This window comes from Phragmites australis, chromosome 15 (genome assembly GCF_958298935.1).
Source record: "Phragmites australis chromosome 15, lpPhrAust1.1, whole genome shotgun sequence".
In the NCBI taxonomy this organism is placed as follows: Eukaryota; Viridiplantae; Streptophyta; class Magnoliopsida; order Poales; family Poaceae; genus Phragmites; species Phragmites australis.
The window spans coordinates 4,194,617-4,208,095 of record NC_084935.1 but is presented as its reverse complement, the minus strand read 5'-3'; the positions used below and the strand labels follow the sequence as shown (position 1 = coordinate 4,208,095).

The 13,479-nt window shown below is 42.9% G+C and overlaps 1 protein-coding gene across 1 annotated transcript; it reads right to left on the bottom strand.

Annotated features, from left to right (window-relative positions):
- Window positions 1-673: 673 nt before the first annotated feature.
- LOC133893641 (nuclear transcription factor Y subunit B-10-like) lies at window positions 674-1,726 on the bottom strand. The gene has a single exon (XM_062334722.1). The coding sequence runs from the start codon at window positions 1,470-1,472 to the stop codon at window positions 825-827; it is 648 nt and encodes a 215-aa protein (XP_062190706.1). The 5' UTR covers window positions 1,473-1,726; the 3' UTR covers window positions 674-824.
- Window positions 1,727-13,479: the final 11,753 nt, after the last annotated feature.

The window sequence follows — 13,479 nt, the reverse complement described above, 5'->3', positions numbered from 1 at the left end:
GGAAAATACACCTAACCATCTTGTAACCCAACTTGTAACGACCTAGATGCCTTGGCAAGATATCATGATTTAAATCCAAGTGTGTAATTGTTGACGATTCTGACTTTCAATATGGTTCTAAAAACTACATGTCATATATAATCTAATTTTTCCTTGAATAATTAACCTGGCGCTGACACTTATCATCACATAACACGTAAATCATCTCGACAACAACGCCAGCAAAAAAGCCAATCAAGCAGTACTAAGACGACAAATAAAGAAACAAAAAGATGTCACAGTCAGCTGTCACCTGAGTACCACAAGTTTGTTCCTTACAAGTTTTACTAAGGTAGACTATTTTTTAATGATAGAAGACATGATAGTTAACAACTGAGTCATCTATGGTAATTTTATAAATCTTCAACCTTCTAATCTCTGGTATTCAATAAGTGTTATACGAGAGCGTGAGTCATCTATAGTAATTTTATAAATCTTCAACATCCTAATCTCTGGTATTCAATAAGTGTTATACGAGAGCGTGCGGACGGTGCTACGAGTGTGTACACGTCTGCGAGTTGTACGGTGTTTTAAAAATATATCAATGGCATTATGGCACCATTGTGCATGAGTACAAGCTACTCGCCAAAGCTCAGTTGATACAGCAGCACATTACAGATTGTGGGATCGATCATCAAGAGGTTAAGCAGGTATTAACCATAGAAATGATTCATTTGAGCCCATAACAAATCACAAAAAGAAAAACGAAGGCTAACCAGCAGGCCAGCCAGCACCGCCCACACCAACCAGGAAGCCGGCCCGGCCTCTTCATGTAGGCACGGTGGTCATAACCTGTCTTGCCTGCCGAGCCCCGACGGTGACGCCGACGAGCCGCCGCCGTGGCCGTACGCGCCACCTTTGGCACCCATCACCATCTGGTGGTGCAGCGCCTGCGGGTATCCTGCGGCGGCCGCGCCCGGCGGGGAGCCGTACATCGGCTGCCCCATCATCATGATCATGCCGCCTCCGCCGGCGCCAGTGCCGCCGAACATGCCGTAGCCGCCGGCGCCATTTTGCGCGGACGGAGGATCCTTCTGCTGCGAACCGGGGGCGCCGGAGCCGGAGGATGCCGCGGCGCCGGTGGTCACCTTCTCGCCCTCGAGCTCGCGGAACTTGTGGAGGTAGAGCTTGAGCGGCTCGATGTAGTCCTCGAAGCCGAGCGTGGTCATGGCCCAGAGGAGGTCGTCGCCGTTGATGGTCTTTCGCTTCTCGCGCTGGCACTTGTCAGAGGCCTCGCCGGTGATGAAGGAGATGAACTCGGAGACGCACTCCTGTACCGTCTCCTTGGCGTCCTTGGAGATCTTGGCGTTCGCCGGAAGCGCCTTCTTCATGATCCGGCTCACGTTCGCGATAGGCAGGAACCGGTCCTGCTCCCGCGGCGACGAGAACTCCGCGTTGCTCGGCCCGCCGGACTCGTTGTCGGAGTCCGGCATCGCCGCCGAGCCAAGAAACACAGCACTAGAGCAGTCTTTCCTCCCTCGCTCCTTGTCCGGCCAAGTCAAACAACTCCGAGGAGGCTGACCAAACTAGATACACTGCCTCCGAATCAAAAACGCCCAGAGCAGCAGCGGAAACGCATCAGACGCAGGTGACGAGAGGATTTGCGGAATCTGGAGGAGAGCAGGGGAGTAGCAGAGCGAGGTGGGAGGGAGTGGAGACCGGCAGCGTCCGTCGGATGAATCGTGGGGATAAGAACGCATCGAGGGGGCGACGTGGCTCGGGGTGGGCCGTTTGTTTGTCGATAAGTATGGGGACAGCCGGCGCTCGCTGATGCCGTCCGTTTCTGCCACGCTGGCGGGGTCTGGGCCGTCCGCGTGGGCCAGGGGACGCGCGATCTGGGGCGTGATCCACGTGGATGTCCAGGGGAGAGCTGCCACGCCCACGTAGGAGTGAGGACGTGGAGTGGGTTAGTCTGACGTGTCCTAAGTCAGTAGACCGCTTGTGTGACGTGTCTGTTGTAATAACTAATACTAACTCATAAGACAAGGCTCAATCGGCGAATTCGACCTTTTATGTGAAACCATAAGATTTTGTGTCGTATGTTTCGACTATAAAAAATACAAACCCCTACTAGATGGTTTATTAGCTATTTGATGTTTTGTATTAGCTCTTGTTGTCCTGTGTACTTCAACTAGTAATTTTGCTAAAAACAACTAAGAGATAACTGAGGTGGCACAAGTATGCACACGCAACTTATGATAATATCTTGTTATCACTTGCTCCACGCGTCATTTGACATCTCTCATGGGCATCATGCCCTTTGCATAATGCTTCTTAGATCTGACATGTCGCCTTCACTTATCGTGATTATTATTGGTTTGATTTTATGGATCTTTTTATTAAAAAAGTGGAATGTGATATGTTGAAACATTTATTGACAAGTTCAATGTCAAAAATGTTTAAATTGGAAGTCAAATTTGGTGATTTATTTCGTTTAACTTAATGCCAAATTTTGTTTGAATTAAAATTTGATTTTGGTTTACTTAAATCTGAATAGAAAGTCGAATTTGAAAGGCTGAAAATCCAAAATTGTTAAAGGAGAACGTTGAGTACCGTGAGTCAAAAATTGAATTTTGTTCTAGTCAAAGTTGCTTTGATGGGGATTTTCCATATTGAGGATGAATTGCTACCCCTAATTAGAAATCGACCTGGTTAAATCGATCGTGCAGCAAGTTAGCAAGGCTCCTTTACACATATTATTGGTGAATTCATCTCAAAAATAATATCGACGGGTTCATCTCAAAAGGATTAGTGGCAAATTCGACTTGTCCCTGTCCTAAATGATACCACGTCACCCAGGCCACTCATCAAGCATAGATCCAAAATAAAAACCATAGCCTTTCGCCACTCACGGCCAACCACTCTGAAAAGGAGCATTTTCGAGTGATGAAAAGCAGTCCATGCTGCTACCCAACATCTCCAGGTCAAGCCTCTCTGGCTACTGCAGCCAAGTGGCATCGAGTGAAGTTCCCAAAGTGCACTACCCTTTTTGCATATTTCCTAGGTTTTCACTTCTATTTTGTTAGCTATCAGCCAATAATAGTTTTGAACATAGTAACTCTGAATTTCCTCGTTGTATTCCCTCCTTTTAATATTGTAAGGCTTATCAACCAATAATAGTTTTGAATGTAACTCGGAATTTCCTGGTTGTACTTCCTCTTTTAATAATGTAAGGCTTATTTTGTTTTAAAAATTTAAGTTTTATAAATTTTGACTGATAATTAGTCAAGTTATATGCATGTATAGCATACAAAATTTGTGTGAATATATTTGTATTTTATAGTAGTTTTAATATGATATTGATTTTTATAGTAATTGATAACATATTATAAAAAAAATTAACTGCAAAATTTATTTTTGATGATTTTTTAAAATAAAATACGTTTTACATTCTTGAACGAAGAGAATACATTATAATATCTTGTGTCTTTCTAAAAACTATATTATCCTCGGAGATGTCTTTCAAGATAATGCAGAGGCATAATGTCTATAAAAAAAATCCTTTGTCTTTTTTTTTCTAAGTGCTCGCAAGCCAATTCATTTACTTGTCCCTTTTTGTCAGGAGTGCTCCACTAGATCCAGATGACGTCGCGTTTCCAAGGATGAAATATTACCGACTTCATCGGAATTGTGCTTAGTGAGGATTTGATTATTCAGTAGCCTCTTAGTGTAACAGATACAGCTCGGGCCGGGACCATGTCATTGTGAGCACACAAGTTCCTTTCCAAATGTTACATGCACCGGGTGGTGTTGGTGAAATATGCGGTTTATAATAGTAGCATGTATCACTAAGCTAGAAAAAGTGAGTGAGATTATATCAATATTGATGACCCAGAGCCCCTATCTAGTGAGGAATATTGCGAGTAGAAAGTAATCGAGACAGAAGATAGAACTAGAGAATGAGATTTGTTATGTTTTATTGTATTGAAACATTTATTGATACAAGATGAACATACATATTAATGTCTGTTCGGAAGGGATATCTCCTTCAAAAGGATATAAGTAGCTACCATAATAGTTATTGGTGTTAATCATTCGTTCATAACGAAGGAAAAAGTCATCACCTGTCTATGTCAGTATGTAGTAGCGCTGCAAGCATGCAGGTTATTGATCTGAGCTCTGGTGGAGCGACCATGGATTCGACAGGGGTGCTGTGCGTCAGTGCGTGACCGGAGGGCGAGTGGCTTGGGCGGTGGGTGTCCGGTGTGAGGTCGTGGGCGGGCGGGCGGCGCCGGCGGATTAATGTACGTGGATGAGGTGAAGCCGGCCGGCCGGCCGGGTTCCCCGGTTAAGCCGGCAACTGGGGCTATGCAATGCAACTGGTGGTGTACTACTGGACATCATAGAGCTAAAAAAGTAGTTTTCGTTAAGATGAATGTACGTCCTGTGACCGTGATTTTTAGGATTTTTAGCTGCGTTGACTTGAATGGTCCATGTCTCTCTGTGGTTGAGTTGACACTTGGTAGTATAACTTGAACCTTTTATTTCTCCAAAATCAAAATTTTGAAGGACTGATTTCTCAGTTTTCCAACTCACCAGGCCGGTGCGTACGTTTTCCGTTTTCTACCATACCTTGCCTGCCATTGCATCGTACAATCACATTCACGCCGGCCCGATCGATCCAAGGGTCATCGGCTGTCATCGCCATCGTGCTCCATCGATCGGGTCGACGCCTATAATGGAGCGGAGCCCAACGGGCACTCGACCGACCAAATAGCGACGCACATTTGCACTCGACCGGTTGGCACCATCTCATGATGTTTAACAGTGACATGTACTCCATTGTACAGAGATCACAGTGCCTGCATCTGCCCAAATCATCGCTCCCCATTGCTGATACGTAGATATTCTCCAAACCTACCTGCCTAGCTAATCATCGCACGGTAGGTATTGGCCTACGTATTGAAGGAGACACATGATACTAGATATCTAGGTACTGGAGGGGATACATGATATCTCATGCATCGATCACGCGTACATGGGGTTCGGCGCTCGAATATAATATGACGTCGCTAGTGCTTCAAATGGCGCCCCTGTCGGCTGCCCAAAAGATGGGTCGACTTGCGATAGATCGTGCGCGCGCACTTGGGGCCGGGTTTTTTCTAAAAGTCGTTTAGATTTTGACTTTCTCCTTAAAAAATTGTTTTGTTGAAAAAATCCTTTAAAATTTTGATTTTGTTGTAAAAACCTCCCAAAAATTTAAAAAAATAAAAAAATCATAAAAAAACTTAAAAAATTAGAGACAATTCTAAGACCTTCTGCGATTTTTTTTTTCAAAAATAATATCATTTGCATCATATTTTATGGAGAGGAGGTTTGAAAAAAAAAATGTGCAGCTCATTTATTAACTTATGTTATTTTAACTTTTTCATGTCTACCATTATTTTTCTTACACAAATAATTGCTTAAGTAACTAATAAAAGTGATTTCACTAATTTTAGGGTGTTATGGATTAGTTATGAATTAATCTATCTGTAACACATTTACTCAATCCTGCACGTTACAATAACTATTTCAAAATTTCATGTATTTTTAGAAGATAGAGGATCATGTAAGAAGACTAAAAAAATTGGTTTCATGATTTTTTATTAGTAAATAATTAACTTTGCATTTAACTCGAATTAATAAATGAGCCACACATTTTTTTTTTCAAACCTCCTCTTCATGAAATATGATTCAAAGGATATTATTTTTGAAAATAAATTTCACAAAAGCTCTTAGAATTGTCTCTAGTTTTTTTAGAATTTTTTTGATTTTTTAAATATTTTGAATTTTTTGGAGTGTTTTTACAACAAAACCAAATCTTTAGGGTTTTTTTACAACAAAATAATTTTTAAGAGGGAAAGTCAAAATTCAAGTGACTCGTGAACGTAAATACATTCTAACATGTGGAAATAAGATCAGATACATAACCTTATGCTTTCACCATTGAATACATATGTGCAAGTACCATTTCTGTGTTGATCCGTAGAGCTTAGACAAGTTGTATATACAATGTTGGAGAAATCAATAGCCAGATAGTCACGCGCGCAATTATGCGGCTAGTATAAAAAATCTTATGGTACATGTACCATTGTATCATCCTGCCTTTATCATCAATTTATGATTCAGCTTACCCATCGTTCTTCCTTTTGCCACTGCTATGCATACTTATTGATATACAAATTTATGTATTAATCAAATTATGTTGTCTTTTTTGCCAGCATTTAGTTTTATTTTTGAATAACGACGGAGGTGGGTAATAGAGAAGTTGATATAGGGGTATTTTTTATTTACTTTATAGTAATGGCATGTTGGGTAATTTATAAACATATATAAGGATAATTTGCTTTTTTCTCTTATTAACACGGTAATTTCTAGATGTTGAGAGCCAAGGAGGAAGCTTTTCTTGTATAATCCCAAGTCAGTTGTCAGCTCATTAGATTTTTTCTTTTAAAATAATCTAGAACACGCCATAGCTCATGTTGAACTGTGATGTAAGAATGTGTGAAAGTATACAGAACCTTTCGTGCCTAAAATTATATACCATAATGCAGTGCTATATGGTTTGATTTAAAGAAGAGAAAAAAGTACGCCAAAAAGAGGAAGAAACTGGAATTTCTAATGTCATCTTCTCCGTACTTGTGGACTGGCCTGGAAGTCAATCCGATTGGAGGCCCAACCTTGACGTGACACTAGAGCATTTCATTTGCTCCCTGGACCAGGCCATTTGCACCTACCTGGTTTGGACTAGATTTGGCCCATTGTGGCCCATTCATTCAGGCCTTTTGTTTCTCGGACATCCATTTTGGTCCATCAAACTTTTGTCGCTTGCTCGAGTGCACCTAGTATCTCTCACCTGTTGTTTGCCGATGATTTGCTTATTTTGATTCGAGCAAACGGGGAGGATGCTATGCAGTTACAATGTTCTTTAAGTGCAAATACGTCAAACGAGTGTGGGATGAAATGGGCCTAGGAGAAACAAGGAGCAGCCTTGCTTCTATGCAATCAGCACAGGAAGTGATGTTGAAGACTGTAAATCTTGCATACGACCTCAAGCTAGAAGTACTACTTCTATGGTGGAATGAGTGAAATGGGGGTGAGAGCAGGTGAACGAAGAAGAGATGCTTATGATTATATTTAGCATATATTGTGAATAACCAAGCCAGGGAGATTAAGAATCTTGAGGAAAAAGAATCAGTTCCAATCACTAAGAATCACCACAAAGTGGAAGCTGAAGATGAACTCAGGTAGCTGGGGGTTTGTAATACGGGATGATGCTGAGCATGCAATGTAGTATACGCAGGTGCAGGTAAGCTGGAATTTGCACAGGATCCTTTGCGTGTTGAGGTGATCGCATGCATGCAAGGAGTTAAAGCAGCGGCTGCACAAGGGATGAGCCATGCTGAGATTGAAACTGATGCATTTCAGATCCAGCAAGCCATAAGTGATTCAAGTTACCGTCTGGCGCCTATGGTATGGATGGTCTCATTTGGGAGTTGAATGCTCTTTTACAGCTTGATTTTTCTAGTTGCTCAGTTAAATACATTCCGAGATGTTGTAATCGTGTAGCACATGTGATGGCTACGTATGGTAATACGTGCCCCAGTAGGTGTTATATGTACATGTATAATATATCTCTACTATATAAAGTACGATTTGTTTCCAACGTCACTCCTGCCTCCCCTCCCACCCATTCGATTAAAAACCCACCTCTAATAAAAACTAGAAAAAAACTTCACAAAACTAAAAACTGGGAAATATCAGATTGTCCCATCCTTCTTCCCCAACCACCCGCCCCATCCATATCCGTGAGTTGTGTTATCCATCTGCCTCCCTCGCCGCTCTTCCCCACGCACATTGATGAGGCCGGCAGTCTCGCATGCCGTGGAGTCAGGCCTTATAAGGGATCCACCAAATCCCGTCGCTCCCTTCTCTTCTCTTTCCCAATGGCGATTCTAGGGTTTGGGTTCTGGATGTGCAGCACCCACGGCCAAGCCAATGCGGGCAATGGAGGACTTGCTCCCCTGGCCCACCGCCGAGTACCCCTCCGCTCCTGACTTGCCCCTAGCCACCAATGACCCTGACCTCCCTAGGACGCCGAGGAACCCAATGACCTAGAGCTCCCCTTCGCTGCCACTGTCACACCCGATTTTAATGGATAAAATCAAGTGCGACTTATGTGTACCTAGAAAGTTTAAAACACATAAGGACATCACATGTGAAGTAACAAAAGCAATATTTTAACTTACAACCGTTTGACTCTTACAAAAAGACTTCACCTAAACAACTCTATTAATCAAATGACTGGACTAAACAACGGCAATGGGACAAAAGCATCGGTGATCAAGCTACTCCACATGCACCGACTGGAAGACATTCTCATAATACACTAGGTCATCGTCTTGAAAATCTTCAAAGTCCTCTACTAAGCAGCATATGTATTATGGGAGATAGCAAGGGTGAGTACATGGAGTATTCAGTAAGTGTGGGAAGTAATGAAATGTAGGCTTATAACAAGAATAGGCTAACTCATAGTGTATTTGCATAAATGCGAGTAAAGAAACATTAACGTGACTAAAAAGTGTTAAGCAGTTATTAAGTGAATGTAACCAAACCAACCTTTAGACTTCACCTAAAGCTAACCATCTTGCAACCCATAACCATCTAGTACCACCAGTACTACCATATCATAATTATATCCAAATCATCTAATCATATGAGGATCCAAGTCTCTCATAACTGAGAGTACTGCTATTATAACAGTTTTTACACTTTGCAGAGGTTATCCAGCTTTCCTCATGAGTCAGTGAATCTTGTGTTGCCGTGTCGCGCAAACACTTAACATACGCTAGTGGTGTGCCGTCCGGAGATCACGGTATGACATTTACCACTAACCAGAGCCTACACCAGTATGCATCTGCGCACTAGGTTTCACCACCAGGGTTTACGAGAACGGATGCATCCCTCTCTACCCAGAAGCCCTCTTTCGTGCCTAACTCGACAAACACTGGATAGAATAGCTTCGTGGTTGGTACGTTACTTCTTGAGTTGTCACTCCACGAACCGGTTCTTACTTAGGTTACTTGAGCAAAAACTAACCTACCAATATAACTATAACCATCATCACCAACATTCTTTGCTCAAGGCCTAATATTCCATATTGCTATACCAAATTCATCGTCATATTAACCACCATTGTTATATGTTTATTTATCAACATTATGACACTTCTCAACATCATGACAGCATGGCTAAGCACTTCTACCCAAAATACTCATACCAACTACCTCTTACGCTTCAAGGGATGTGAAAAGAATAACTAGGGTAAACCCTAATATAGATGACTACCCATCAAGTTGACATTGCATGCAACTTTTGTTAAACAAAACATTTAAAAAAAATAGGTTCAAGATGATCAAGAACACTTGCCTTCTCCTTGCCTCTACTCAGTGAACTCTAGCTCCTAGTCTTGACGTTCCTCAAACTGATCCGTGGCGTTGTCTAATCGCACAGTTACCAGTAAAGAACATAAACAAATACACTAAGAACAGTACACAAAATAAAAGAACAACAAGTAAAAACCTATCTAGAAAGATAGAGCTCTGAAAAATGAATCCGTCAGCACAAGAATCGCTGAAAAAGAGCTAGAACAAAAAAGTTATTATAGTTTTACTAAACGAGAGCTTTTCTGCAAAATTACATGAATTTTAGAGTTTATCAAATTTATTTTAATACTGAAAAAGTTGAATTATTGCGTCAACAGGGATGTTTATTGCATAGTAAAGATTAATAGTAATTTTAAAAGAAAGAAAAACAAATTAATAAACTCATATTAATATAGATCGTTGGATCTAGATCTAGTGGCTTCGGTTCATCGACTCGGTGCATGGACGCGGTGACCGGGGACTGGTGAACTCGGTGCATGGCTCTCACCATGAACCAGAGGATGGTGGCAGCTTAGGCACGATGGCGGGTGACCAAATTGTCACCGGAATTGGGATCTGATGGGTGTTGAACACCAGCGAGTGGCGGAACAGAGGCATGAGAGCTTGGGCGACTCAGTAAGGGTGTCGGTAGGGGCGGAGGACCTCTAGAGGCGCTTGGGGATGAGCGTGGGTGACTTTGGACGATAGAGCTTCAGTGTGAGGTGCTACGGCGTCGGTTTCAAGTCAGCGAGTTGGGGAAAAGATGTGTGGTGCTTCGGGGAGGGTGTAGGGCCATCTATTTATAGGCGGGGAGGCTCGAGGAGGCTAGGACCAGTTTGATTAGGGTTCGGCGATGGCGAATAGAATTAGAGATTGACTTTCCTCATTTAAACATGATTCATTAGGGGATAAGGCAGCAATCGTATACGAGGATCATATAAACTCGATTCCCTGAGCTTCTAGAAGATCTTCCCTCGGATTAGGCATGGAATTGTATGGCTACGCGGTTTGGCTTGATGGCACGACAGTCTCCAGGTCGGAGACGGATTCGACAGGCGAGTCCCACCTGTCAGCGGCACAGGAAAAGACGCTTCAGCGTAGGCTCGATCAACAGTAGGAGGCGAAACGCGGAAAGGCGCGGGCGGCTGCTGGCACTAGCGGGCTAGCTGCGAAGCTAGGCCGAGAGTGCGGGGCTATGGCATGGCCCAAACTGATGGAGGAAGAGAGCAGCTCGGGTAGGGTCGGTAGACCGAGAAAGGGAGCAGGTCAGGTGAGGGAGAGAGGGTAGGGCTGGGAAGAAGGGAGGGAAAACGGCCCGGGTAGATTAGGTTTCTTTTCCTTTCTTTCTTCTTCGGTTTCTAATTTTTTCTATAGTAGAGCAAAACAACTCCAAATAAAAACCAATAAAACCCTAAATGCCTAACTCCAGCATGAAATGGATTTCAAGCAAAATATATCCTATGCCAAATTGGATTTAATTTAGAAAATAGGTTTTATCCTATTCTATCTCTTTAAAATCGAATTAATTTCTAGGAAAATTTAGAAAATTGCAAAAATTGAAAACCAGGGTGCTACAGCCACTGACCCCAACACCCTCAACCTCCCCCACGCAGCCAAAAACCGCTAACTCCCCGCCTCCTGTAATAGCCTGTGATGGATTTCACTCAGCTATCTGTTCTTCTTCCACAACTTGATGCTATGCTCTTTTCATCCAATTCAATTCAACTAGTTAGAGAATGAAAGGCTTTGGGGAATCAGTCACACCCGTGACATTCCATTGATATGATTATATATAGAGTATAACATGGGTTAGCATACAACAAGATGTAACAAACAATGCTAGCAAACCCTAACAACCTAACAGTCTGAGATATACACGGTTGTACATACAAGCATATCTAACATCCCTCCTCAGATGGAACATCAGCCGAAGCACGAATGTTCAAGCTGGTTTTGAACTCTATGAACAAACATGACGACAACCCTTTAGTGAAGACGTCAGCAAACTGTGAAGATGAAGGCACATGAAGAACAAGTACATGGCCCATGGCAACACGATCCCCCAAAAAATGAAGATGAATGTCAATGTGTTTTGTCCGTTGATGATGCACTGGGTTGTGAGACATATATCGCGCTCATGTTGTCTTAGAAGACAACGGTTGCCGATTGCAATGGGCGATGCAGCTCATGGAGAAGCTGGTGAATCCAACAAGCTGCAACGACATCATTAGCAACGGTGTGGTACTCCACTTCTGCACTAAAATGGGACACTGTAGTTTGCGGCTTAGCCGACTATGAGATCAAGTTGTCGTTGAGAAAAATGCAATACCCAGAGGTAGAACGACACATGTCTAGGCATCCAGCCCAGTCGGCGTCCGTGTAAGCGATGAGCTTGTCCGACGAGGAAGAGTAAAGTTGTAGGCCAAAGTAAGCAGTACCCTTAATATACAGAAGAACTCATATGATGAGAAGAAGATGAGCCTCTTTGGGATCATGCATATGAAGACAAATCTACTGGACAACATACACTACGTCAGGGCGCGTAAATGTGAGGTATTGCAAGGCGCCAGCCAAGCTGCGATATGCTGACGGGTTTGCAACAGGAGGACCAGCAGTGGAGACCTTGGAGGAGGTATCAATAGGTGTAGGGGCGGATTTGCAGGAGGCTATCCTAGCACGGTCAAGCAACTCACAAGCGTATACCTCTTGAGATAGAAAAAGTCCCGAGGAGTTCCTGGAAACAACAATCCCAAGGAAGTGATTGAGATGGCCCATGTCGGTCATGTGGAATTTAGTGCAAAGAGCCCAAATAATGCACCACATAAAGGTTGATGAAGAAGCGGTATGAACGATGTCATCAATGTAGAGCAAAAGGTAAGCCACATCAGATCCCTTTTTGTAGATGAACAAGGAGGAATCAGACTTGGAGTAGTAGAAGTTGAGTTTGAAGAGGTGTGTGGCAAATAAATTGTACCATGCATGTGGTGCTTTTTTGAGACCATATAGAGAGCGATTGAGGTGACAAACATGGTTCAGTCGAGAAGGATCAGCAAAACCCGAGGGCTGACGAGCATAAAAGTCTCGACAAGATGACCGTGCAAGAGCGCGTTCTTGACATCGAGCTAGTGGAGCGGCCAACCATCGGTAAGGGCAAGAAAAAGAACAATACGAATGGTGGTAGGTTTCATGACTGGGCTAAAGGTGTAGCGATGTAAACGTCTGTTAGTGGTGAAACCTCAGTGGGTGCCTGCAAATTGGCGGGAGCTTTGTAAAGGCCTTGTAGTGAGACCCTGACTCCACACCCCAGAAGTGTGAAGCAACACGGGAATCACAACTCGTGGGGAAAGTTGTGCAAACTCTGCAAAGTATCAATCTGGTCGATCAGCCGTGCTCACGGAAAAGAGCGGACTTGGACTTCTTCAGGATTAGATGAGATCAGGGTTGTTATGGGTTGTTGGATAGCTGGGTAATGAAATTACCTGGTGAGTCTTGGTAGTCGGATGGAATCCGATGAGTCAATCTTTTTGTTACAGTGGTGTCTTCATACTTAGCAAATAGGATGCCTGTTGTTGGAGTCATCAGGTTAAAGTTTGCTCAGTGCAGTTAACCGCATCTAACTTTTCCTTGACTTAAACCCCATAGCATGTTTTCCCTTCACTTGCGGAGTATATTTTTGTACTCACACCTGTTGTCCCTTCTCTTGCATTCTACCATTGTTCAGAAGCCGTCAATGAAGCTAAAACCTTTGATGAAGACAACTTTGACTTGGAGTTGTTGTTCTAGGCTGGAGTGCCCCCGGTTGACGCATGTGGAAGATGGAAGCCCTGCTGGCGCTGAAGATCTTTAGTTTCGTTGTGTTTTCTTTTAGACCCTCAGGTCTTTTATATTAAGTTAATTATGTTATTTTAATAATGACACTATGATGATACACTGATGATGTAAATGCATGTATAAAACTTTATCGTAGCATACATGTGTTGTGCCCGATTTTGTTCCTTTAAAACTAGGTGTTACACATGTAGTGGAGGAAGAA

Coding starts and splice junctions, on each gene's coding strand:
- LOC133893641 (XM_062334722.1), bottom strand. CDS start 1,472: ATGCCGGACTCCGACAACGAGTCCGGCGGGCCGAGCAACGCGGAGTTC.